At 51.0% G+C, this 26,598-nt stretch overlaps 8 protein-coding genes across 8 annotated transcripts; 5 read left to right on the plus strand and 3 right to left on the minus strand.

The window, feature by feature from the left end:
• Positions 1-185: 185 nt before the first annotated feature.
• Positions 186-1,090, plus strand: CCOS01_11497 (uncharacterized protein; the record flags this gene model as incomplete). The annotated part of the gene is made up of 3 exons (XM_060459650.1): positions 186-431; positions 494-943; positions 989-1,090. The coding sequence occupies 3 exons, from the start codon at positions 186-188 to the stop codon at positions 1,088-1,090; spliced, it is 798 nt and encodes a 265-aa protein (XP_060309481.1).
• Positions 1,091-2,515: 1,425 nt separating this feature from the next.
• CCOS01_11498 (SWIM zinc finger protein) lies at positions 2,516-3,470 on the minus strand (the record flags this gene model as incomplete). The annotated part of the gene is made up of 2 exons (XM_060459651.1): positions 2,516-2,962; positions 3,018-3,470. 2 exons carry the CDS (start codon positions 3,468-3,470, stop codon positions 2,516-2,518), a joined length of 900 nt encoding a protein of 299 aa, XP_060309482.1.
• A 721-nt stretch (positions 3,471-4,191) lies between these two features.
• On the minus strand, positions 4,192-9,814 carry CCOS01_11499 (serine carboxypeptidase; the record flags this gene model as incomplete). Its single annotated transcript, XM_060459652.1, has 8 exons — positions 4,192-4,764; positions 4,826-6,134; positions 6,327-6,432; positions 6,555-6,573; positions 6,708-6,723; positions 6,977-8,411; positions 8,494-8,755; positions 9,671-9,814. The coding sequence occupies 8 exons, from the start codon at positions 9,812-9,814 to the stop codon at positions 4,192-4,194; spliced, it is 3,864 nt and encodes a 1,287-aa protein (XP_060309483.1).
• Positions 9,815-10,390: 576 nt separating this feature from the next.
• On the plus strand, positions 10,391-11,817 carry CCOS01_11500 (TfdA family Taurine catabolism dioxygenase TauD; the record flags this gene model as incomplete). Its single annotated transcript, XM_060459653.1, has 4 exons — positions 10,391-10,664; positions 10,730-11,216; positions 11,269-11,574; positions 11,625-11,817. The coding sequence occupies 4 exons, from the start codon at positions 10,391-10,393 to the stop codon at positions 11,815-11,817; spliced, it is 1,260 nt and encodes a 419-aa protein (XP_060309484.1).
• A 3,420-nt stretch (positions 11,818-15,237) lies between these two features.
• CCOS01_11501 (uncharacterized protein) lies at positions 15,238-16,904 on the plus strand (the record flags this gene model as incomplete). Its single annotated transcript, XM_060459654.1, has 2 exons — positions 15,238-15,362; positions 15,428-16,904. 2 exons carry the CDS (start codon positions 15,238-15,240, stop codon positions 16,902-16,904), a joined length of 1,602 nt encoding a protein of 533 aa, XP_060309485.1.
• An 876-nt stretch (positions 16,905-17,780) lies between these two features.
• Positions 17,781-18,386, plus strand: CCOS01_11502 (uncharacterized protein; the record flags this gene model as incomplete). Its single annotated transcript, XM_060459655.1, has 2 exons — positions 17,781-17,873; positions 17,937-18,386. The coding sequence occupies 2 exons, from the start codon at positions 17,781-17,783 to the stop codon at positions 18,384-18,386; spliced, it is 543 nt and encodes a 180-aa protein (XP_060309486.1).
• A 281-nt stretch (positions 18,387-18,667) lies between these two features.
• Positions 18,668-19,481, minus strand: CCOS01_11503 (uncharacterized protein; the record flags this gene model as incomplete). Its single annotated transcript, XM_060459656.1, has 3 exons — positions 18,668-19,050; positions 19,105-19,164; positions 19,325-19,481. 3 exons carry the CDS (start codon positions 19,479-19,481, stop codon positions 18,668-18,670), a joined length of 600 nt encoding a protein of 199 aa, XP_060309487.1.
• A 1,965-nt stretch (positions 19,482-21,446) lies between these two features.
• On the plus strand, positions 21,447-23,171 carry CCOS01_11504 (multicopper oxidase; the record flags this gene model as incomplete). Its single annotated transcript, XM_060459657.1, has 1 exon — positions 21,447-23,171. The coding sequence occupies one exon, from the start codon at positions 21,447-21,449 to the stop codon at positions 23,169-23,171; it is 1,725 nt and encodes a 574-aa protein (XP_060309488.1).
• Positions 23,172-26,598: the final 3,427 nt, after the last annotated feature.

Raw genomic sequence — 26,598 nt, forward strand, 5'->3', positions numbered from 1 at the left:
GACGTCAGCGCTCATCATCATCCCTTCGTCACGTCAGCCCAGTGACGCGACGAATATGCGCCGGACGTGTCTTTGACAACCAACAGGTTCAACCCAGAGCTAGTGAAACCTCACAAAACCTCAAAAGTCCTCTCACACATCTCACATCCTCTCTCGTCCATACCAAAACCTCTTCTGCCATCTCCATGCACTCAACAGCCCGTCACATTGCGAAGCGGATTGCAACCCACCCCGAGACCAAGTCCTTTGCAAAGTCTATTCAAAGAAACATGGCGTCCGGCACTCCCTCCGAAACGGCAAAGGTCCAGGCTACCGCTGATGCCAGCGCGCCCACGTTTGAGTCCGTCGGCATTAAGAACAGCGAAATTGTCCAAAAGTCCGGGGTATCACTGTCCCAGCAGCAGAAAGTCCTGGTCGGCAGCGTGCTAGATGTATGCATTACCCTTGCCCTACGTGAGTAATTTCGGAACCTACGGCTAACCATCCTCCAAAGCTCTTTGAGGGGAATCCTACCCTGAAGCACCTATCCTTGTGGTCCAAGACGGCTACGTTCCAGGACAACATCACAGTCGCAGAGGGGTACGACAAGTTCGCCGCCCAGTGGTACGGTCTTCCGGCGCTGTTTAACCCCATTAGGATCCAGTCGCACACCGTCACGTCGGCGGGTAACCCCATCGAGCTGGAGCTGAAGAACAGCTACACGGTCAAGGGAATCAAGACCGAGCAGACCATGGAGAGTGTCGTGCAGATTCAGGTCGGCGACGATGGCAAGATCGTCAAGGTCAACGACAAGTGGAACAATGATCTTCCCGAGGGAGCATTCTCCCAGGTACGCAACGCTTTCAATGTCTCTGTTTCCAGTGCCGCCAAGACCCTGCTGGGGCTCCTTGGCCAGGCAAGCTTTGCCGTCTTTTGCCGCGTCTCGTTGTGGCGGCCCTTTTGGGTAGGCGGTATTGTACCGTGAGGTGACGTCCGCTGACTTTTGCAGGCTTTGCGCAAGCTCAATGCCGTTACTGTACCGGCGTTTGTCAAGGTTCCCAAGACGGAGGAAGAGGACCAGAAACTGAAGGCTGAGCGAGAGAAGCAATGAGAATGTGTGTAGTGTAAGAAAGTAAACGCACAAAAAAATACGTGCTTGTACCCAAATTCGCTTGCACGCATTACCCGAAGATTCGTAAAATATACCTGAATCAAGCCATCTAAGTGCTTGAATTACCTGGAGATCCAATCGAATCTGTAGTATGCAATAGTAACTAGCAGTGAACAGCACCTTGATTACCCCATTGTAAGCGGCCTAGTCGATAGCAGCAAATGGAGGCAACACACTCGTCGCATTAAGAATATGACTATGGCGGGAAGAAGACTACGTATCTGTCGCCTATGAGTCTGGCACCATTGATTCAAGATAGGGCGCATCTCACGTCTTTGGATAGAGTGGCAACATTCGTGGGCATTTGTTTGTTATCGAGAACGCTCCCCTCTGTGCTATTTCGTTTAGCTCGCGACATAAGCCGTCGGTGTTGGGTAGTTATCGACCCAACTCTTTCTCTGTCACCAGGCATGAATTCATGATTTCACTTGCCAAGGTCTTGGTATAGCATCCCAAAGCCACCAAAGTCCACGCACGAAGTCTGATTTACTTGAGTGAATGACGGGGGCGCTCCTGTCATCCTTCATATCATGCCCACTTCAAATGATCAGAATCAATCCCGAGCTGAATTTCGGTTGTCAATTTCAAGTTGCGCGCCAAACTCAGGCTCCTCAGTTCCGAACATACATCATCGCCTTCGCCACACATTCGCAGTCGGAGCTGCAAAGAGCATGGCCGTGTTGACAGCTGACGTAGCTCTTAGGTCCATGGTAGATGTGTTTTCCGTCAACTGGATCATGAACCGCGGCTACTTCTGGCACAAGGTCAAGAGAAGGCGCCAGCTCAGGATAAGATATTCGGAAGTGAACGCGAGCGAGGCAGGTTGAGCTTGATCGGATTGAAACAAGGTCAATGATGCATCGTACCTGACCGCCGAGTCTAGGTGCTGGACGTCGGACAAGCGTGCTATGTGAAAGGTTAGCGGTGCTCTAGCTTAAGGCTGTTAAGAAACATTGTGTTCTACTCATGACGAGGAAGGCGCTATACCTATTCAACTTTGCATGGATAAGACTTTGGGGAAGATGACTCTATGGCAAAGAGACTCATGGGGCAGTCTTCCGTCTCATGCATCCTGTGAGTGTTTGAAAGGAGCTTGCAAAGTGTCCATGATTGCAACCCCCCTCACAAAACGACGAATGGAATAGATGGCCAGACGGTGCACGTGAAAGCGGGGCCTCTAAGGGTGGCCATGGCTAGATGAGGCGCCACACATCAATATGACAACGTCTCCGTCACTCTGTCATTTCGTGTGACGGTTGCAAATAGGATGTATGCGAAACCATATTAGTAACTTCCTCTCCACCATCTAGAATAGGTACTATAGTCTGTGATCATGGGTTAGCAACCTAAAAGAGCAGTGCGCGCCTAACGTAGAACCATACCTCTTTGTGTACTGATACCGAGCTGCTCAGCGACATTGACATATCCCTCACGAGTGATCTTGCCGCCTTTCTTGATTTTCTTCATCATATCATCATCGCCCTGCCATAGACTACGGCAATATGGACAAGTCACATCACTTGAGCCATAGCTGCCGCGACGTTTTGTCCCAGCCCAAGTCTCGAAGCATTCCCTGTGTATGTTTTGGCCGCAAGCTGCGCGACACCATACAATCGTCTCGTTGTTATCAAATTCGAGCTCGCAGAAGCAGATGGGGCAGTCTCCGTCGATGGGCTTGCGATTCTTGTTCTTGGAATCGTCGGCTTGGGGATCGATGGGCGGGGCCTTGTCGAAGATCTCATTAAGTTCGCTGGGGACCAACGCCAATTGGTATGTGTATTCGAATTTGGCGCGGAGGACTCGAGACATGACCTAGCCATGGTTAGAATATCCAGCAGGGACCGAATACGTCTGAGTAAGAACGCACATAAAGCCAGTGTTTGCATTGATTTCCCTTCATGGCGTGCGGGCAACTACATGACGGGGTCTGGCCGATCTTGACGGTGTATACATTGCCAGTAGAACCAGTCAACTCAATCTCCTCCTCGGGCGCATCCGGAGTTCCGCATCGCCGCCGCTCGAGAACGTAGAAGCGCTGTGTTGTTGCTCGATGGTAAACTTCGTGGAAGCTTTGAGGTGGTTTCGATCGGTATCGGCGCAATCGCTTCTCGCCGGTACTCGTGCCGACCGTCTTAAGCTTCTTTACCTTGCGAGACGATGGGGGTGATAATGATGCATCATCAGAGGTATCAGCCTTTCGTTTGCGCGCCGGCGAGGGCGTCGCTGTTGCCGACTTCGGTGGGGAGCTTCCGGCAGTCTTAGAATGGTTGGTTACGGAGCGGGTCGCAGCCGTCGACGTCGAGGAGCGGGGTCCCGCCATTGAAATCGATCAGCGTGGCGAAAGCGTGCATACAATGGGCGTTGATGAGGGGCACTTCTCAGTGAACGGGGGTTGGGAGTCGCTCGCAGGCGAAATTCTGGTTTTCAAGAAGCTAGGTCGAAGGTGAAGAATACTGGGAGAAATCTGAAGTAATGTGAAGCTTCGCAAACGTTGATGGTTACCACCTTGATTGACAAGAACCTTACTGAGCGCAGTGGCAAGAGCTGCTCCTGGCCGCCCCTCGCCTTAACTTCCGCCCCCGAGGGACGACGGCGGGGGAGAACCTCTATGACGACAAGCACGGACCTTGGGTGTCACACGCCGAGTACGCGAGATCATGTGATTACTTTTCGCACAAAAGTCATGTGACTGGAAGCTTCCGGATCCGAAAGGAGCCTCGGTACATCGCCTGTCGAGTTCGAATCCGATAAGCTGACGGTGCCCTGTTATGAACAATTGCTGGACACGCAATGCACTCAAAGTCGCCGCCTAGCCTCACATGATGCAGTCGAGTTCATATCAACTCCTGCAAGAAAAGGGAGTGGGACCAACGCCACTCCAAACGCCCGATGCGCATAGACATGACAAGATAATCTGTAGCACTCAGCAGTAGCTTGTAGTTGACCAGCAAAGATACCATCGGTGGGTGGTCCCGAGTGTGGGTAGAGAACTGCCGCTCAATCATGCAGAAATATCAATTTCTTTCAATGAGAACCGGACTTTATCCAACTATGGTCGAGTGAAATATCTGTTGGAACCAATCGTCGAAATCTTCAGAGGGATTGCCAGACATGGCAAAATGCTCTTCCGCAACGTCAAACTGCCCGAGACCAGCCGTGGAAGAATCAAGGATAAACCAATCGGTCTTGAACCTAGCCGCAATCTCCTCAAAGTTAATAGCATCAGGCCTAGCAGCGAGTGTCTGATCAGAAAACGACTCTATGCCTCCCACCTCAGAAAAGATGGCATCAATAAGCACCACACCGCGGTGTGCTAGGATATCACTCGTCGTCCGGCCCAGGAGATGCTCTCGCGCGTCGCGAATCGCGTCGAGGTAGCCTTCTTGTCGGCTGTCTCGTTCTTTGCTCTGATCGCATATGACCTCGAACGAGAGAATGATGGCAGCGGTGATGCTGAAGGCGATGTGCGTCCAGAGCGAGACTTCGCCTGATTCTACAATGCTTTTGTGCTCGCGTAGGATGGTGACTGCTGCTGCAACGCAGGTACGGCGCGTGTGGATGTACGAGTCAGATTGGAACGAGAGGAAGAGGAATGGCCGGTGGATCATGACAATCTAGCAGGATTGATTAGCATCACCGTGATATGTATGAGGGTTCGCTAGGGTGTGGTCAAACCTTTTCAGCGGCGGTAATGGCTAGACTCTGACGCGCAACCCCAAGCCAGGCACACTGGCCCTCTAATAGCTCATCCTTCTGTAGAAGAAAACGCGGTATTGACTGGACCTTCTCCCTCATCTTTTGGTCCATCCTGAGAACATGGGCATACTGCTCTCTTGCAGGCTTCTGGGCTCTCAAAGGTCCCATCCCGTCCGCGAGCTCCGGCATCAGCTGCGCGATGCCACCCAGGACACGAGTATACGTACTTACCGTCAGAACGTCCTCCGAGGTGTCTATCAAGTCTGCATCGTTGGCGTTTCTGGGGAAAGAAGTGGAATAGTGAGACGGGTTGATGCCGTATGAGTCGGTAAATGGAATTGCAAAGTGATCTTGAATGACCATCTGGAGCCAAACCCTACGACCTACTTCTCTTTGCAGAGTATCATCCCATATTTCATCCCTGGTTTGCAAGTCGAGGCCGCATTTGGTGATCTTGTGTATTCCCAAGCACTCGGCAATTCGAATCGCAGCGCTGAATAAGGTAGCGTTGAGTTGACTGAGACCAAGATTGTGAGCTACTTCGGTTGAGATGACGATGGCCTGGATGGAGTAGATTGAAACATGCTGCAGGAAATGAGCCTTATATAAAGTGTCGACCATGAAGTTGAATAAGTCTTGAGGCGAACAGGCCGGTAGCGTGAGCGGGTATGCATCGCGATGTTTCCAGCTGTTCTGCCAACTCAGGAGCGACGAGGAGAGCACCGCGCTATACAGCGCAAGCCACTGTGGCTGGTCGTATACGCCGGTCGCCCAGAACGTGGTGCACTGCTGCAGAAACGTCGGGCAGTGTAAGGAGTTGTGGTGCCATGCTATGTGCTCCAGGTGAAATGAGATGAGTATCTCGGCCGTGACTCTCTCAGGGAGGAGGGCAAGAGGTGGGACAGTGTGATCAGATAGGCCGAGAGACGGCGACAGACCTGTTGTCGAGGCTTCGATGGTATGATCTCGTCTTTGATGGCAGTTGCAGTGTAGATGAGGGTAGCAGTTTCCATAGCTTCTACCCCATGCCATGTGCTCCAACGCAGTCACCGTGAGCGAACTGCGAGCTTTGGGATGTGAACCTGTGGCTTCGTCTTGTCCCGAGTCATCTTCAAGTCCGATCCCGGACTCAACAAAATTCGCTGTCTGTGTGATCTCGGTGCGTTGCCCCGAACCAGAACGGAGACCCTCCAGTCTAGCTGCCACCAAATCAGCTGCTCTCCTCGCCGAAGCGGGATCGGTGCTCTGAAGCATGTTGCGCAGAGTCTCGAGAAACCCAATCTCGGCACTATGTCGAACAGCATTGCGCCTCAGATGGACGACTTCGCGGTCGCAATGGAGCCCTAGACGACTACATCTTGCGCATGGGATCTCTTTGTTGCACTTTCTCTTCTTCCTAGTACACTCTATGGGCGGTGGCACTGTGTCAGGACTGTACGGATAGGCCAAGCGTCTTTCTGGCTGGGGATAGAACACGAACCGCGACACGCGAGGGATTGGCGCTGCGACAAACGCGCTGACATGCTCTGCGTTCAAGATCAACCCTCCAAATATTAGCAACTGCGCATACGGTTGTGGTCCTTTAGCTGCGTGAGAGGTCAGATTGCATGCGCTGGCAAGAGAGACAAGTTGAGGCGAATGGAGAACTCGCGCAATCATGTTTGGAAATGACTTGTTGAGATTACATAAGCGGATTTGTCTCACTTACACAGTGTGTTGAAGATGTCCTAGCAGCAGACCAGCACAATACCCGAGAAAAATCAACGGAAATGATTCTGAGGGTTTTCTTCAATGTCACCGAAGGTTGGCAAAATGACTTTCTGTAGGAAATTGGTAAACCTTTTTTTTTGTTATGGCTTACCCGCTTTGTATTGCGGCTGCTGAGAATCTTCCGGTCACCATCGGTTTAACCGCGGTAAGTAGCATTGAGATTTCCCTTAATCAACATATATTATCACAAAAGTCTAGTGATACAGAAAATGAGCTATCTTTTTCTGTGCATCATGATTGAGCAGCGTTGTGTCGATTTCAATGACTTCGCCACCAGTTGTGCTCTAGGCTTCATCGAGACTATAAAATTTCAAATGGTCAGCATCGGTCCTCCAACTAACATCCAAAGTTTCAACTCACATGTCCCTTGCTTTCAATCCAATTGCAACTCCCTGCTGCGAAGCCGGTTCAATCATGATGTAATTTTTGATGATGCCCGTTCCGTTCCGCAGAGCTTCAACCTGCTGGTCGCTGCAGGTGCTCGGATCGAGAACATAACAGAAATCTTCGTACTGAGGCGGAATCTCGTTCTTGACACCAAATGTATCGGAAGGCCCCTCGGTGGCATAAGTCAGGTTCGTCGCGGTATCAACAAGGCCTGTCGCGATGTCCTTGTTGAAGAGAGCGCGGTTGAAGATTTGATACGCGGATTCCGGCTGATACGACGGCACGGCGTGTCCAGCCTGGTAAACTCGGATGAATGACAAGTTGCCATATTGCCGAACCTGGCCGCCTTCGTAAGTAGCATTGGTCTGCAGAGGCTCGTAGCCCGCATTGGCAAAGTTCCCTTGGTCTGCCCAGGGAATCGCCAGCGCCACTTGCTCTCCGCCGATCCAGTTGCACGCAAAGTCGCGGTCGCCGAACATAAGGGAGACCTTGATGCCGCTGTGAAGGAGGTAAGCGATATCTTCTATCCAGCCTGGCCGGGGGTAGTCTCCGATACTGCGGAAGGCGGAAGACGACGCGCTCGAGCTACCCGTCCAGTTTAAGGGAACACCGAGTGCAGATTGAACGTAGGGCTGATTTAAATATCCGGCTGTGAAGGGGAGCGGGAACAGCGTTGGGTCGATCTGCGTCACGTCGTAATAATCGCGGCCCGAGACATCAAGATAGGGATCGCGAACATTCTCCGTGCAGTATGTTTCCGCGTCTTGGCAGACACTGTTCACGGTCGCGTTGATGCCAATGTTATCTGGGTCATAGACTGCAGAGATTTCACGGCAGGCATCAATCCTGTCACGGCAGCCTCCTTCCGCGTAGTACGCATCAACCATGCTCTGATATACCGTCTCGTTGACCGTTTGTATGCCATACGTGTTGTTGAACGCCATTTCCGGGTATGAGGGCCACTGCACTTGGCGGTCAATGCACCCGTTGACGATCAGGAGAGTGTCCAGGTTCAAGATGTATTTCTCGCCTTCGGTCCCATCCCAAGTGCCGTTCGCGATCTTTTCGTTCTGTTCCTGAAAGTAGGCGGCAAAGGCGGGCCCATACCGGCCCCCATAGGACTGAGTTGCAATACTGATGCGATCGTCGTTGGGGTGATACCCCGGGAACTCCTGGAACCAGACTTGAGAGAAGTGCCATAGAGCAATAGCTGCATTGCGACTTCCAAAGCTCGTCGTATTCCTTCCACCGCTTGCCAATGTGCCAGTCTGGAAAGTGGCATTCTGGGCTGGGATTGGGGATGAGGCGTTCAGAGTCTGGGTGCTTCCGAGTAGGTTCCTGGTCACGTTTCGCAGTGAGTCATATGAGAAGCCCACTTGAACTGGCTGATCAATATACAGCATGTTGACTAAGAAGTGTGTGAGCAATGACCCAGATTTCAATTAACTGCGGAAAAGTGCCCTCACCTTTGTTGTTCCAAGACCACTCACTGGGCCTCGTCGAGTTTGAGTCCGAGTTGATGTAGCATGGTCCATTCTCATTGAAGAGTCCAGGCATCGAAGAGCTGCCGGGACCGCCGTTCATCCATATAGAGAGTGGTGCGTTCTCTGGATCCTCCTTGGCCTCGAAGAACCAGAAGAATGTGTTGATCTCAAAATCTTGCTCCTGGCCAACATTTTCGAGGGTCCCTGGCGGAAGCTTGATGTATCCAGCATAGGATTTCACACCTTCAGTCTCCTCGCACAGACCGGGCTAGATACATGGGTCACGTCAGTTTTTTTTCCCGCTCATGTGCTTGCCCATCTTGCCTCTTTGTAACTAATCTGAATGCCTTCATCGAATTTCGACTTCAGCACCGTAACCCCTTGAGGTGCTGGTGGAAATTGAGCGAGTGAGCGCGGAGTGAGTGCCGCCGCAAAGGCGATGAACGACAGTTGGTTCCTCATTACGAAGATTTCGTAATAGGACTAGGTGAAGAATGAAAGTAGTCACCAAAGAAAGGGTTCCTGTTCTTGAAGTCATCGTCTTATCACTTCGAGTACGGAGTACAGCTTCAATATATATCATTAAATCTTCCCCGCTCGTCAGCACCTTCCTACTTGGGTACACTCTACGCCAGTGAATCATTATCTTTTTGATGCTTGTGCAAGTCGCACCGCCAAGACAGTCGTATTGAATCTTTTCGGCAGCCAGTTTGGTTGAGCTACAAAGTAGCAGGGGCTGGGATGCGGGGTTAATGGGAACACCGGCGATGGCCAAGACTCAAATGGAGAACCAGTGCAGTCTTAGTTTGCACAACGCGAAGAGTTGGCCAATGAAAGCAATGATGCCATGGACGATTCCCGCTTTGAATGCACCGCTGTTGAGGGAAGGTTCCTATCCTTAATTGCAGTTGAATGAGTGACCAGGGGTTTGATCTCCTCGGCAACTACTCACTTTTTGCAGAGGTAATACACCAAGAAATGTCTTGAAAGCTGACCGAGGCTACCGTTGCTTATCATGTTATCGTGACGGTAGCTACACTGCTTAGAGTCTAGGCCTAATGTTACTGGATCCATTCAATTTGCTTTCATGGAGAGGGAAATGTATTCCGACACGTTATTTAGGCGAAATAGACCGCTGCCACTATATTAAACCCTACTCACAGGGGATGGTTACCGCACGTACCGGAACGCTCGGAGTGATCAGAGCTAGACCCGCACTTGAAGACCCAGGTGGGGCTTTGTCCGAACTCGCCGGAGTGAAGTGACACCGGCGTGGGGCGCGTTCCCCCGGAGTCGGAGAGGCGGAGAGGATAGCCGGTCGGAGCATCGGAAGGTGTTCTGGCGGAGCCTCATGATACCCGGATTGTCCTAGGATATGCCGTGACGCTTCGATTACCTATCCGTTTGACACTGTCCGTCTGACTCTGAACGAGATTCCAACTTCCGATGGCGACATTCCAGTGAAGATGACGCCGTCGAATCGCATTTCAGGGTTCCCCGCAAAAAGACAACTGATGCGGCATGACGCCTTTTCAGTGCAAGATGGGCAAACTAAGTGAACTACCTGCTAGCCATTGAGATTCTGAGATTGACGCATTCACTCAATTCGCCCGTGGAAAGAGGAGGGCGTCTTACAAATGCAATGCTGATTTACCGAATCCAAGTGCAGTGATTGGTCTTTCTTGCCGAAGCAGTGTAACTTATTTCAAGAGTTCTCCTCGGATGAGACGCCCGCTTTAATTCGTCATCCAATGATCTCCACCAGCAGAACGTTTGAGTCAAGGCGACGTCTGATGACCCAATCGAACTCAATTTAGGACGATATAAACACCGGTGGCCCGTCATTCTTGTCGCTAAGAGCAACTTACCACTGGTGTCAGATCAAGTCCAAGAAATCATCACAATGGCCGCGGCTGCTGTTCAAGCTCCATTCTACGCAGGCCCCCCCGGCCAACCAGACATCGGATATGCCCCCATTTATGAGAGCTTTGTCGCCAGAACCAAGCGACGCCAAGAGCAGGAGAATCTGGACAAGTCCTTACCTACAGGTTTCCCTCAGAAACTAGAGTCGAAGTTGGTATGGGATGGGAATACCTTGGCCGAGCACTACGACTGGAACTACGTCTTGACAGACGCTAATAAGAAGGAAATTGATGATGCTCTCGGGCACTTCAAGTGTACGTGAAACACCTCATCAGCGTGCCACATAAGACCTTGGTGTATTCTCTAATGTCAGGCATAGCCACGGGAAAGCCACTTGGAGACATCAGCCAGGAGACATTTCCCCTCCCAAACCTTCACAAAACTATGCGTGAGATCTCGGACGAGATTCACAACGGCCACGGCATCAAGGTTATCCGTGGCGTTCCAGTCACAGAGTATACCCGCGAAGAAAACGTCATCATCTACGCCGGAATCTCTTCCCACGTGGCTCCGATCCGCGGCAGACAAGACAACCAGTTCCAAGGCGAGCCGGCTGACGTTGTTCTGGCACACATCAAAGACCTTACTAAGATAGTCGACCCCCATAAGATTGGAGCGCCGGCCTACACAACTGATAAGCAAGTCTTCCACACCGACTCGGGTGATGTAATTGCGCTCTTTGCACTTGGCGAAGCCGCTGAAGGTGGTCAGAGTTACCTCTCGAGCAGTTGGCACGTGTACAACGAGCTGGCTAGGACAAGGCCCGATTTGATCCGCACCTTGGCCGAGTCATGGAATGCCGACGAGTAAGCTATGCCCTGGAAGGAGAATTGATTTGCTGCTGACTCCCTTACAAAGGTTTGGAAAGGACGGCAGATCATACAGCACCAGGCCCTTGCTTCATCACCAGCCAGCAGCAGACGGTAAACCCGAGCGTTTGATCATTCAATATGCCAGACGCAGCTTCACGGGCTACTGGGGCTTGCCACGGTCCTCTGACATACCCCCCATCACCGAAGCGCAAGCCGAGGCTCTGGACGCGTTACATTTCCTCGCCGAGAAATATGCCGCTCACTTGGACTTTCATCAAGGCGACATTCAGTATGCCAACAATCTGAGCATATTCCATGCCCGTGGAGGCTTCGTAGACTCCGATGAGAAGCAGTAAGTGGTGTACCAGGTCGAAATGGATGTTCGCAAGCTGACGTCAATAGGCGGCATTTGGTCAGGCTATGGCTGCGGGATCCTGAGCATGCATGGAAGACGCCAGATGCCTTGCGAGAGAGGTGGGATCGTGTTTACTCGGGCGTCACTCCGGAGAAGTCTGTGTTCCCCTTGGAGCCTCAGATTCGCAGTGCCAGTCGGGGAGAGTTCAAACCTGATGAGAAGGCAGCGCCCACTTCATGATGCAACGTTTGCGACCTTACAGTTCTTATCGTGGTGCCTTGAATCAAGAGTAGTGTATTCTGTTAACGGAACTTTGAACAACTTTACCAGAATTTTCGTTGTTTGCTTTGCAACCCGTTCTCAGAAGGTTCTTAGATAGGCAAGCCGTTGATCTGCGGATAGGTAGAAAGTAACAACTTTCGTATAGAAGATTTATAACAAAGTGACCTTCTGTAGAAGACGTCGTGAAGTGGGCGCGTCGTTGTGAAATGATGCATGCAAGAGGTAGTCTACAATACCCAAAGAATGATTGCTCGGATTTCATAGTCATCAAACCAAATGCGAGTGACTGACTCTTTAATCATGGCGGGCAGTATTTGCGGAACGGGTGAAGCCGCATGATCCGAAACCGTCTTTCGGCCGCAGTTGCCCCAAAAATGGACACGAACATATTCTGCAACCACTGCAAGTGACTAGAAAAGGCGATTCTCACCCAAGAAGGCAGCTCGTCTTGGACTAGGCAGGAAAAAAGCTTGGCCCTCGCATTTGCTCCGCCGTGGGCCTTTTCGCACGTTGCATCCCGGGAGCACCCCACAAGACGATCGGCCGGCTCGCCGGAACCTGCCACCGCTACCCGGACGGCACCCCGGCATCCGTCCCTTTGCGGGGATGCGCCTTCACTCCGCCGACTTGCCGAACTATTAGATGCACTAGTCAGGACGACGACCGCAAGTACGTATGTCGCTGACGACCAGGGCTGGCTACGTAAGTCCGTGACCCCTATCCCCATGCATGTATCACAGCCGCTTTGGCATCGTCTTTACGTATTGCCAAGTTCGGCAAGGTGTATTATTCGGATCACCGTCATCTGTTGCTAACTTCAGCTAAACAAGGGTCAGTGATTTGGATCTACATCCACTTCGCAGACTCGACAAGCTGGGCCCACGATGGGTACATGTCTGTTGAAGTGAACAGGTCGGAAGGCATCGGGTATTTTTACGAGTCGGCAAAATCGGCTGATCTTTTGACGGAGACTGACGCTATAAAAAGTTTGATGGATGCCAGCAAAGTGCAAGCGCGCCGCACTGCCGCGTCAACTGGATGATGCGCATAACAGCCTCGGGTAAGGTAATAAGGTTGACAATGTAGTCAATCGCCGAGTGTTGTGGCCTGGGCAAAGCCAAGCATGCCTCAATGCGATACTATCGTGCACAATATACAGTCTGCCTTCTTTCGCATATGCGATCAAAGTGAATCCGAAGAGGTAGATGAGCAGAGCCAGTCGAGATTATCAGCAACTTACAGGGTGGCGAAGTCGAGCTTGACATACTTTGGAAAGACTTTGCTCGACGTGTGAGTATGTTGCACTGAAGTTCCCCAGCCGAGACTGAGTGCCATTGTGGATCACCAGAAACCCCAAAAGCTTGCTTTCTTTGGGCGTTGATGGAAAGTTCGATGTAGCAGACCTGCATCGCAATTTTCGTTTCATCAGGTTTTCATTGTGTATGAACGCTTTTGCAATGCGGCTTTATAGTCCTCTGGAGTTTACGCATAATCTACATATCGATATCGTGATACAAGCAATCTCAAGTGAATAGATTGTATCGAGCTGTCAAGTTCTCCGTTGCGACACAGACAACAACGTGCCGCAGTCCGAGACCAGGAGTAAGTCAATAACTAGAGAATTATCAATCCCAGTCAACCCAGAAGACTTAGATAGATTCTTGCATTGCCATGGGTAATGTGATGGGATTGATCAATTTGCACGTGACAAGGCTCGTTGAAATGTCTTTGAGCACAGCAAGACCCCTCTAGTTGGTTCGCCGAAGACTCGACTGCCTACCTTATGTCATTGACTGTATCAGTCGAGCTGAGTTCAAGTGACCATGCATCTAATCAAGCCGCATGGCTGTGGCATCTAGGACGGGGTGTAACGTGTTGTATCAGAACTGACATTTGAACCAACTTTCTCTCCATCATTCGATTCAATTAGCAGACTGATTATATTCGACGTAGCTTCCAGGTCTATACACTCTTCCTAGTTAGCTGTTGGAAAATGCATTGCTCAACTGAGACTTGGCTGCAAGTGTTGGCACGACCCGGAATCATCCATGACCTTTTCAACTGTATTTGAATCACACCTTCTCAACTCACAAGCTTAATATCCTCAAATGACATCAAAATATAATCATACACAAATCTGGCCTGAACCTGAAAACTCAATGCTCTACTTGATACACTACGAGAGCTCTTGCTGGAGTTGAAGAGATGTCAACTCGAAATTTAGTCAATTCGGATTTTCTTTCGCAGTCTCCAGAGACATAGATGTTGAGTAGATGTGACCATGTAAACTGGTTGGCAAGCCCTTTTTAGTAAAGACGGTGCTCATGATATTTCCTCAACTCGACTGAACAAGTTTTCCGATCGAAATACCTCGAATTTTCAATTTGTGGCTGTAGAGCCTCTTTTAAGCCAAAGACTAGTAACGAATGTGTATAGGTAGACTAAGTATGCCTCTATCCCTCATGAGCGTGTGAAGTTAGCCATCGAAACCCCATGACTACAATATAAACTCTTGTTATTCACCAATTCTTCAATCGCCTATATTAATCACTAATTTCACGAAATGATGAATGTGCTTGAATAATGGTGTGTCGCCTTGTGTCATTGAAATTGCCTAGAATTGCTCATCCAACAATTGTACCCCAATTTTATTTTCCCAGATCTCTTTGCACATCGCAGACATCACCCGCTCATAGTTGTTTAGAGATGGAGATCATCGAGGGTGCACGTGATGATGAGGCTCAACTAATCCCTCCCCAATCGGTTTATCTGCCCACTGCACAACTTGCCAGTTCACCATTGCATAATGTTGGACGAATGAAAGTCTCCAAGGCCAGTCATGCCTGCGTTCAAGTGCAAACCAAATTGCCTCACTGTCAAGGCAGAGATTGTGAGATAGCTGGACAGCCCACCCTCAGTGTGTCTTACACCCAAGGTCGCCTTGCGAGATGGTGCGCACTTGGTTCGCCAGGAACCAAACTCATGGTGTTGAGCCCTTTACAGTTAAGTCAGAAAGTCAGACCCATTGATTATGCATAGTACTTTGTTGTGACTGGTCGAATTGTGATGCAACTCATGGATCCTTGCAAAATTGTCTCACTACAATTGGTCGGCATGACGGAATCTCACTTGCAGCTGTCAGTGAGTTCGTTGGCAAGCTCCATCAACATGCAAACCCATCGCACAATTCATAAATCGTTCCATGCCGATGTCCGTTGTGCCGCAAACCGTTTGCATACATGTATGTTTTTGCCATACCGCTTTCCCCTCCCACGCTGCCCCCGCCTCCCGAGTTCTCGTCACATTGACCGGTGCCACTGTGCGCCGACTACCATCGCCGATAGTTCGTCCGGACGGGTCGCCCTGACCGCCGTCGCAATGCCTGAACAGCCGACTGCCGAGCAATGGGAGAAGCACAGGCCTCTCATTACCAAATTATATACTACCAGAACCCTCAAGCACATCAAAGATGAGCTGTATAAAAGGCATGGATTCTATGCGACGTAAGACTATCTTCAGTTGTTTCGGGGCTTTGATATATGTACAATACTAAGGAAAATGTGTCCAGAGAGCGCATGTACAAAGGACGGTTCAAGACCTGGGGTATCGGGAAAAACAAGAAGCGCAAGCCCTTTGAGGCATCACTACCCAGAGACGTTGACCCGGGGTCGAATACTGCCGCCGCACCTCCTAGCGATATCTCAAGCCCTACCTCTCCAATCGAACCAACCAGTTTTTTCTCGCCGGCACTAACGCCAGGAGAGTCTCCTCACGGCGGTCATCGAGTTTTGGACGCGCGCTCGACAACCTATGTCGATACACCACGCCCAGGGACCCTCCCACCGACACCAGCCACGTATGGATACAGTTCCCCATTTGAAGTAAACCAGAAAGAAGCTAGCATGACCCCTGACATGCTTTGCAAAGAAATCGTGACATTAGCGACGTTGATACTCTCGAAACTCGTCTCAGGGCGGCCGCCGACTTTGGCGTGGGACGACTACACCCCTAAGGACGACCACCTCGCGATATACCGCACGCTTCAGAAAGAGCTTAAGCATGAGAGTCATCTGAGAGGTTGCCTTGTGAACAATCCATCAGTTGCAGTCAAGTCGAGAATGAACGACCATGTCAACGAGCTGCTAAAGTCATTTCACCCCGCGGTACCAATCGGCATTCTAAGCTCATTCAACCAATCATCGGATACTGCAGCCATCAACGAGTTGGCGCACTGTCTAGTGACATCCTCGACGACCATCCTACCGAGAGACCACGAGTTTGTCCAATTAGCGCAGAGAGTAGAACAACTCCTCACAAACACTCTATTCTCAGAATTCAAAGCCTGCATGGAACGCATTTGCGATGATCTGCAAGTCAACGTGCTCAAAGTCCTTGGCAGATGGAGCTTAGTTATGGTTTACCTGATTTTCGTGCTGAACGCCAAAAAGGCAAAAGATGGACAACAGACGGATCCCAAGATCCTGAATATGGCATTGGAGCGGTACACACACGTACAGTGCTCTTACTCAGATGACCCGAAGCTGATTGTTCAATTTGGACACTTCATCCTAGGCTACTGCGTCCTCGTCGCGTCTGAAGCAGAACTTGCGACCAGTGTGCGCGATATGGCAGAGCAATGCTACAACCGCGCTGAGGCGTACCTCTCGGAGCAGGAGTCTTCGCCAAACTCCAAATACGCAGATATTCAAGATGCAAAGTCCCATTTCGGAAAAGCATGTGCCGTTCTGGCCGACTGTCGCTACGCACAAGGCTCGCAGCAAGCGGACAAGATGCTTCGCGACGAGATCCACGACTGGTCGCGGAGACTTTTGCTCGTGTCGATAGGGTGTCACGTTGATACGGACATGGCGACGATGGCGCAGTTTGAGAGACAGAAGAAGAAGCTAGAGGGGTGGTGTAGAGATGCGGGTGATTTGGAGAGGCAGAAGCAACTAGATTGTATCCGCGACCTTATCCTGGGAAACGAGCAACGGCCAAGGGACGGTCCCCTTCTCCCGAGGTTGAAGGTGTTGGCTGGCAGTTGAAATGCGAAGAGGGGCAAGATGAGAAAACATTTTGACTCGGAGGCGGAAACTTGGTGGGAGATTGGTGCAAAGATGAAAAGCTGATTATGGGCCAGTCCAAATCACGATGAAACATTCAAAATGTTGTCATTGTGGGAACTGAACGATGCATACGTGTGTAACGCAGATTGTGTTCTTGATAAGGCGTGGGGAGCTGGAGCAGTCGACTATTCACGAATTAGCTTGGTCCACTATTTGGACCAAGCAATCAGTCGCAGATTTGCGGATAAGTGGACTACATTGTACGTCATGTCGTCTCCATTCTGCGTTGATCCATCTTGGTGTGGAAACCAACAGTGGTCGGTGAGACTCGGTGAGCCTGACCATACCCACCGAAACCTAGCGACCCAGAAAGCCGGACGAAAATGTCCGAAGGTTGATCTCATTATTGCGCTTGAGCGGCTCTGTGGCGACCAGATATCCAATGCTCGCCCACTCAACATCGGATCCCGCATGAGACTCTGAGTTGCGTTTACCTTTGGCTACTATCTCGTCTCCGCCGTCATCTCTTGGCACTGGTCACTTTACATCATCCATCGGCCCTTCAAACATGTACTTCACTCATCTCGCAGAAAAGTGGCTCTGTTATCTCAATCCTCGTCGCGTTGATGTAATCCGAAAATGACATCACAAACACTTCGACTGAAATATCGATCCGGCAGATTCAATACTTAAGCGGACAATGACTGATGAAGGGTGTGAGCTTTTCGGATCATTCTAACAACACAATCACAATTCCAAGGCGTAGGATCAATCGTCACCGACGAACCATCGCCAACTCCCGATTCAACCAATCACAAGCTTAATCCATACCTTGTAACTCTTCGTCCAATCAAAATGTCAGTCAACCGTAACGTTGAGTCCATCAACAACAAGCAGGGCGAGTTCCACCCCAGCGTCCCTCGTTCAGAGCCCCTCACAACCAAAGGCGTAAGTTCATCAATCCCAATCCCAAGCATTCGTAATCACTCCCCCTGTCTAACCAACCAATAGCACGCCCCTGGCACCAAAGTCGGCAACGACGCATACCCCGAGTTCCACGCCCAAGCATACCCTGCCGGCACAGCACCCAGAGAAAACACCTTCCAGCCCCAGAACGCGCAAGAGATCCCCGGCCAGGCTCTGAACCCCGAGGCTACCACGTATACGGCCGCGCACGATTTCCCTGGTGCCACGAGCGGGGACGTCCACACTGGGCTGGGTAAGCCTGTACAGGGCCAAACTAGCGCCGAGCTGCACGGGGCTAACCTTGGTCGCCGTGACAAAGAGAGCGCCGGACTTGAGGGAGTTGGAGCTTTTGGCAAGCACAACTTCAGAGAGCGGCGGTTGGATGTTGACCAGGAGCCCGATGCTCGTGGCAAGACGAAGAATGCATCGAATGTTCTCGGCGCGGAAGAGAGATTACCTGTGTCGGCTGAAGCGGTCGCCAGTGAGCGTCGATAAGTCAGCGACTTTTGTACCATTACCTTGATGTCACGAGCATGAATGAAATCCTCACGAGCTTGGGAAAATGTAATTTGGCCCGAATTGTAAATATTCACGCCCAATTTATTGCATGTTCTAAGTGCATCCGCTGTCCCTTATCCTCCTAAACACCCTTGTAGCCTTACTCGTAATGCATCTTGATTCCAGTGTTCTAACCCAAATACACTACGAGAGAAGAAAATCGCGCCATGTTCCAAAGTTACATCGGTTCACACAAAGATGACCCGGCGTGTCACCATCTAAATGGATCGGTTCTTGGTCTTGCTAGCGTTGGAAGGCGCAGTCTTCTTGAGAGTGAGAACGATCTTGTCTTCAGTGGTGGTGTCGCTGGTGTCGTTCCACTTGAGAGAGTAGATGCCGTTGATGGAGCTGGGGGTAGCATACCACAGCGACTCCATGCCGCCAGAGGAGGACTCGACGAAAATGAAGGAACCGTAAAAGACGAAGCCGCTGGTCTGGCGGTCGGAAGAGGATGAGTTGGAGCTGAGAAAGCCGACGTCATGGTCCGAAGAGCCCTCGGCGGGGATGGAGAAGGTGAGGTTGGACCAGCTGGGAGGGGAGGTAGAGTTGAGAGCCGTAGTGTTGGGGGCTCCGATCCAGCCGTTGTTGTCGGTGGGGGTGACTATGAAGTGTATTAGTTGCTGGTTGGATATTAAACCGGAAGATGGTGACGTACAGATCACCGGGGCGGCGTTAGAGTCGTTGAACTTGGTGTGATCACCAAAGTAAGCGTCGCCTAGTCACAATCGTGTTAGTCTAAAGCTTTTCGAGGGGGGTTTTCGCAACCCGGGCTGGACGGGTTATCAACAAAAGAGAGACAGGAAGAGAATGATGGTAAAGCTCCTAATAGAACTTTACGAATTCTCTTGAGATAAAAGTTCTTAAACCAGCCTTACTACCTCCTGCAGAGAACATGGACAGGCCGCCGATTCCTTGGCCGTAGGCGTAGACCTGGAAAGGGCTGGTGTTATCGCTGGCGACAGCGCGGGGTTCCGAAGGAGCCGCAACCGCAAGAGCGGCGAACGACAACAGGATAGTGCCGAAGGACTGCATTTTTGCGTATGGGGTTGGTGAGTTGTGTCTCGAAAAGAAAGGAGTTGTGATGGAGTAAACGACTGGATGAGACTGTAAGGAGACTCGATGGGGGATAACGATGGACTGAATGAGAGTGATCGTGGTGAAAGGAACCGGAGTGGTGGGGGGGGCCGGGGAAGTGAAGCTGGAGAGGGGATGGAGTTGGTTAAATAAAAGTGCGGTTAGTCGATGCCGTTCGGATGATCCGCCTCAAGCCGCCCTGGCCGGCATGTCATGACTTGTAACTCTACGTGCAAATTTTCGGGCTACGCCACCGCGGCACCACAACTCATCCAAGTCAGGTAGCAAAGGCCCGAAGACGGTTCCTGTTGGCCATGGTTGCAAGGTAAACTTTGGTTTCCCAAACCAGGTTGTAACCAACAAATCACTGCGCGGATGCGGAATAGGCGCGTTGACTCTTGAGGCTCGGACTCCACCGTGTTGATCACAGTGGAGGCACAATCAACCCCGTCAACCACAGATAGTGTAGTTGAGACCATCACAACCTCCTTGACGCATCGGTCATTGCCGTTCGGCATCCAGTCAAGCTTTTGCCGCGAGATTGGACGGAAACGGCCATTGGCCATTCAGATCCAGCGGGAGCGCCGTTGTCGTTTACTTGCGGCTAGGGCCATCCCGGGAGGGGCGCCTGTCAACGGGGGTTTTCAGAGTTCTCGTTTCGGTATGTGGGATGAACAGGGGCCCGTGATAGGGCCCGGGATCTGTGGATACTGATTCCCGGGGTGAGCTTGATATATAGCAGGGATGCTATAGGTCTGGCCCATCACATCTCATCCATCATCGTCACAAAAGGGGGATGGTGTCGCCATGGGACCGCGTAAGGAGAGGAGGCTGCGCAAGGGACCACGAACTCCTCCTCTCCCAGCATGCAGTGTAACGAACCCACTCAAGGCCACCTACATAGATTGATAGTCTTCGCAGACGGCCACCCGCGAGGCTCAAGCTATGCCGCACAGACATTCCCCTTCCGCAAAGCGGAGCCGGAAGTTTCTAAATCAGGAGTGATCTGGTGGGGCTCATCGGCCGGCTTGGCTCTCCGGAGTGCCTCCCACCCTCCCGACAAGTCGGGCAGACCGGCCACCCAAGTCTGACGGTTCTACCGTCGGCACACCGGCCCTTGATCGTCTCCCCTTCACATCCACTTGATAAACCCATCACGCCTGTCGACAAGTTGAGTTGCCGTGCCTTGCGAGGCTGCAGTGGAGCACAACACCCTACCAACCCCAGCTTCCCCTGACCTATGCCTCGCATAGAGGAAATAAGACTCAGCTGCTTGCGAGTCAGCCCAACTGCGGTTCGTCTTCCACGTACCACCTTACGACCCCCGTACAGCCCGCGCATGGATCTCAAAGGGGTCAGTCTCAGGTTAACCCCTTCGGGCCTTCATCGACATGGGAATTATCGTGAAATCATCTGCATCCAGAATGTTTTTCCTTCGCTGAATCTCGAGCCGGACTAGCCTTTGCATTGACGATCTTTAACCTACTGGGGCAAGTGCGAGCTGTGGTGCCAGTGGATAGCTTCGGGATGCCCATGGTATCGTCAGATTCGGTTCAAGCGGCTCCAAAGGAAACAGGACCGATTGACGACTTCTGTCATTGTGGACCGAATGAGGAAACACCTGCAGGGTAAACACACCCAAGTTCAACGGGGAAATAGAGTTTTTAGCATCCGTTGACTATCGCGCTTCCCGTGAGCCGCCCGTGAAGCCGACATTGCGTTGCGGGCTCACAAGAATACTTAAGCGATAGACATCCGTTGCTTGTTTGATGCTATTCTCACTCACTCCTCACCCAGCACAGTATTGGCTGCGCTTCCATTCGCTTTCGTCTTTCCTCCCTCACTCCCTCTTCAGTCCTTCCAACTTGTGTCATACAGTCTTTCTTTTAACCTTCTCTTGGCACACACAATCACTACATCATCATGTTCAAGTCTCTCTTCATGGCCGGTGCCCTTGCGGGTTCCATGGCCTCTGCCTTGCCCGGATTCGGCGCCCTCTCTGATGGCCCCGAGGCCCAGCTCTTCCCTCGTGCTACCTGCAGCGGCAACACTGCAAGCACAAGAAGCGAGTGGTGCGACTACTCCGTCGACACCGACTACTGGACCGAGGCGCCCGACACCGGTGTCACCCGCGAGTACTACCTTGAGTTGACCGACGTCACCGTCGCTCCCGATGGTGTCTCCCGCTCCGCCATGGCCGTCAACGGCTCCATTCCGGGCCCGACCATTTTCGCCGACTGGGGTGACACCGTCGTCGTTCACGTCACCAACTCTCTGACGACCTCCAACAACGGCACCAGCATTCACTTCCACGGCATTCGCCAGAACTACACCAACCAGAACGACGGCGTCAGCTCCATCACTCAGTGCCCCACGGCCCCCAACGACACCATCACCTACACCTGGAGAGCTCTGCAGTACGGTTCTACCTGGTACCACTCCCACTTCGCTCTTCAGGCGTGGCAGGGTATCTTTGGCGGCATCATCATCAACGGCCCCGCCACTGCCAACTACGATGAGGACCTCGGCATGATGTTCCTCAACGACTGGGATCACCAGACCGTCGACGAGCTCTACTCCACTGCCGAGACCTCCGGCCCGCCGACGCTCGACAACGGTCTCATCAACGGTACCAACGTCTACGGCGACGACGACTCCACCACACAGACCGGCTACCGCTACAACGTCACCTGGACCTCCGGCACCTCCTACCGTCTGAGACTTGTCAACGCCGCCGTCGACACCCACTGGAAGTTCATGATTGACAACCACACCATGGAGGTCATCGCTTCCGACCTGGTTCCCATCACCCCCTACAACGCCACCGTCCTCGACATCGGCATGGGCCAGCGCTACGACATCATTGTCACTGCAGACCAGGCCGACGTCGCCGACAACTTCTGGATCCGCGCCATTCCCCAGTCCGCCTGCTCCGACAACGACAGCACAGACAACATCAAGGGTATCATCTCCTACACCGGCACCATCACCACCCCCACCACCAGCGCCTACTCCTACACCGACTCTTGCGACGACGAGACGGACAACATCTCCCCCTACGTCTCCAAGACGGTTGACAGCGCCAACTGGGATGAGCTCGAGAGCGCCTCCGTCAGCAAGAACACCGCCGGCCTCTTCAAGTGGTACCTCAACAGCACTTCCATGCTCGTCGACTGGGCCAACCCGACCCTCGAGTCCGTTATCAACGGTAACACCACCTGGGAGGACGACGACGCCGTCATCCAGCTCGACGAGGCCAACCAGTGGGTCTACTTTGTCATCGAGACCACCCTCGCCGTCCCCCACCCCATCCATCTCCACGGCCACGACTTCTTCATCCTTGCACAGGGCTCCGGAACCTACTCCAGCTCCATCACTCTCAACACTAGCAACCCGCCCCGTCGCGATACCGCTATGCTTCCCTCCTCTGGATACCTCGTTATGGCCTGGGAGACTGACAACCCGGGCGCCTGGCTCATGCACTGCCACATTGGCTGGCACACGTCCGAGGGTTTCTCGATGCAGTTTGTCGAGCGCTACAGCGAGATTGCTGCCATCACTGATAACTCTACCCTCACCGATACTTGCGACACCTGGACCACCTTCCAGGAGGAGTACTCCATCGAGCAGGAGGACTCTGGTGTCTAAATGGCTTATGAAGAATATCTGCAGTACGGCACAATCATTGGGTAGACTACCTTAGCATCGGGTTAGCGGTTTCCTTGAGTCTTGAGATAAAGGGGCGGGTTGGCGAATAGGGTTTCAATTTGTGTATCACATAGTTCAAGTTCCATCCATACACGAAAAAGGAAATTTTTATATTTTGACCGCGTTTGCCATCTTGATTGTTAGTGAAATGTGATAGTTCGACTGTCTTTGAAGCCATTTCGTGGTCTGCATCATTACCATGTATCAAAGCATATTGATACCGAACTTACCAACTATCGTGATACTCACGGTTTATACCCGCTTTATGATCTATCTCAGTTCCCTAAGATGACGATCTGACTTTCAAAGTCAGTCAACGGGTATCATGAGGTTTCATTCACATTAATTTACAAACGTCGGCAAACAGGCCGCCCTGTTCTATGTGCGACGTGCCACTACCGTCATCTATATTCACGTCGATACTTGATATAGCGCAGGCATAATCATTTTACTCAGCTTGCTTGGTTCACAAATAGCTTGTAGATTGCTCTCTTGGTATTGCCTTCGCGTTTCTGACGGTGATGGTGCAAGGTCTCGCTCGATATACCTTCAATTTTTACCAAAAAGCTCGAAATGGTTAGTTCTTACCCTTTGGTATATGAGGTGGGCATAAAAAGCTTCTTAACGTAGCTGTGATCGAAGTGCGTGATAATTTCAATATTCAAGAACTTACTAGACAATTTCGCTCAAGTTCGTAATGATTATTCAAGTCTATTAAGTGGGCTATACTAATGTCTTTGATGTGAACAGTGACTTCTAATCTAATACTCATTTGATGGATATCCTGTGTCTCTTTTTCCTAAAAAAGAAAATAAAGTCGTTATTCGACAATCGCAAAAGTATTTTCTCTACATATCCTTAGTTTCGAATCTAGAATCTAATAGATCAATGTCCTCTACTGATAATTACAAGTATGACACTGAAGGCTAAAGTTTTAACAAGTTCCTGCTTTAAACTAAAAGCCAAGATTTTCCTTTGAAAATTAAAGATCCGATGATCATGCTTTCCCTTTTGAATTGGCCGAAAGAACTATCATAAGATATATTCAATTCGGCACGAATGTAACCTATAGTTTTCATGTAATATTGGCCTGAAAAGCTTGATTGTTTGAGGTCTGAAGAACGCATTTTAGTACACATGAACACTCAGCTGATTCCAGGAATGCTTCTACGATCTATCGTCAGTATGGAGGTTGCTATGCACCCCAGCTCGCGTGTCTTCCACTGTTGTCTCTTCTTATTCATGGTGTTTGTACTTGTGGACGTAAGTATTTGTTCGTCAGTATGTTCGGCCCAGCAGCAGATCCATCTCTCAAGGTCCATCCGACTCTGTGCCTGCACCATGACGATAACCTTGTCCCTACGGAAGCTCTCCAAAGCCTCGTCACGTGAGCCTTCTGCGCTTCAACATAGCCACGAGTGCATATTTAAGGACGCTATTCCTCCGGCATCAGTTCCCCCTTCCCCAATTGCTTGTTTTTATCTTTCTTTGTTTGTCCCACGTATTACGTTCGGTAAAGGCGCGACTTGCAGCCCTCGACGTCTGATGTCTGCAACTCTTACAGCCACGGGAAAAGCAGAAGCTTCTTCGCTCTCAAGTTTTTACTGCACATGCAGCCATGTCGCATTGTATTGTGTCTGTCTCCACCAAGTCATGGTGAAAGCATGCAAAACGCCGAACATTTTCACCAAACTTGAATGATGTGTTCCTTACGGCTCACGAGCGTACGCATGCATTGTCTCTGAAGACTTGTCACGAACTCATGATAGTGATTCCTCATCGACTTTGAAGTTGTACCCATCGAAGCTACTCTAATTTCTTCGAAATTCACCTGGGGTTTGGTGCTTTCAGGCTTGGATTTCATCGATCTCATGAGAATCACTTGCGCCATTGATGAAGAGATGGACTGCAAGATGCTCCTAATCAAACGCACTTTGATGACAAAAATTCTTAGAGAATCATCGATAGCTCGTAGTACTTGCCCACTATATTGACCATGATGATCTTTCCTGCAGCGGAGAGTTGTTGTTCATTCACGCCGTGCCCAAGCCTTCAGGTGTTCCGTTCATCCCACATCGCCGAGCAAGGCAGACAATCTGCGCTCTCTTCATTAAAAAAACCGGCAGCTTCCTATTTGGTACGACCGCGCTTGAATGCAAACTGGCGAGCAAAAGTTCCATCAATTTCAAAGTTGTCATATTTAATTGTAATCGCAACATCAACAAGCAAGCTTGAACTGCCGGAAAACCTTGAATTGCCCACGAATCACCTCGGTGAGCAAGTACTATTCTTTTGGCATCCGGAACCGCGCGTCAATTTCTTAGTCCATCCCAAAAGTCTCCAGACTTGATCTATGTCTCTCTCCGATCATGATCATCGCCAAATTCAGATCAGCTTGCGCTGCCCTAGAAACAACAGCACACCTGGCGTCAGAATGATTGAGCTGCGGTGCACTTGAGCTTTGGCCTTTTCTCGGGGTTGCACTGAGCATAGGTGGTCGGTACATGAATCGCGTTGCGACGATTCGTAAGTGCTGCGGACATACAGTGGACATTCAGCGAAGATCATCATTTTGCTTAACAGCATTCAGCCTATACCTCCGGCTAAGTCGCAAAAACTTTGTATACACTTCGAAATGTCTATTTTGGTTTATTTCGATGCTGATGACGACGCAACTATGTTTCCCACTCCTCTCTCAGTAATAACTCACAGAGTAAGGTTGTTGAGTATAATCCCACGTGTACGGTGTGCCGTCTATCCGACCTTTGTTGGAAACTTTTTCAGCACCCAAGGATGGCTTCGTCATCATCAGCAGCCCTAGGTCATGCTCGTAAGTCACGAGGTTGGCAGTATTGGAGCATTGTAGAGGAGGGCAGTCAAAGTCAAACAGGCCAACTTCAGCCCCCAACGCCAACGCGGTCAAGAACAGAACGTCGTGCCGTCGCACCCGCACTTATTATTATCTATAGTTATCATAGTTGTTTAGCACTATAGACAGGGCTCTACGTCTGCAATATGCGTAAGGTCAGTTTTCCCCCCTCTTTCAGGGCCTCAGCCTCACAGGAATCAAAGAGCCCCAACCAAAAAGAATCAAGGGGAAATTGCAAGCATATTTTCGGAATGGTATTCTCTCTCGCCAAACGCTGCAGCAAAGTGTTCCAGGGACTGGAAGCTGCTGAATTGGGAGCGTTGTCCGGTCTCACAGGCTTTGTTGGGGCATCAGCACCGGAATGCCTTACGATGTTTACCCACTTCACTTGAGGCTTGAGGGGGTACCCACGCAAATCAGGGCTCGTCAAGCCTCAAGAGAGTCGAAAAGAAGGGGAAGCTTCTTTGTAGCGGCGGGATTTTACCCCTGAACCCGCAC

This window comes from Colletotrichum costaricense (assembly GCF_030867565.1).
Source record: "Colletotrichum costaricense strain IMI 309622 chromosome Unknown Scaffold_13.1, whole genome shotgun sequence".
NCBI lineage: Eukaryota > Fungi > Ascomycota > Sordariomycetes > Glomerellales > Glomerellaceae > Colletotrichum > Colletotrichum costaricense.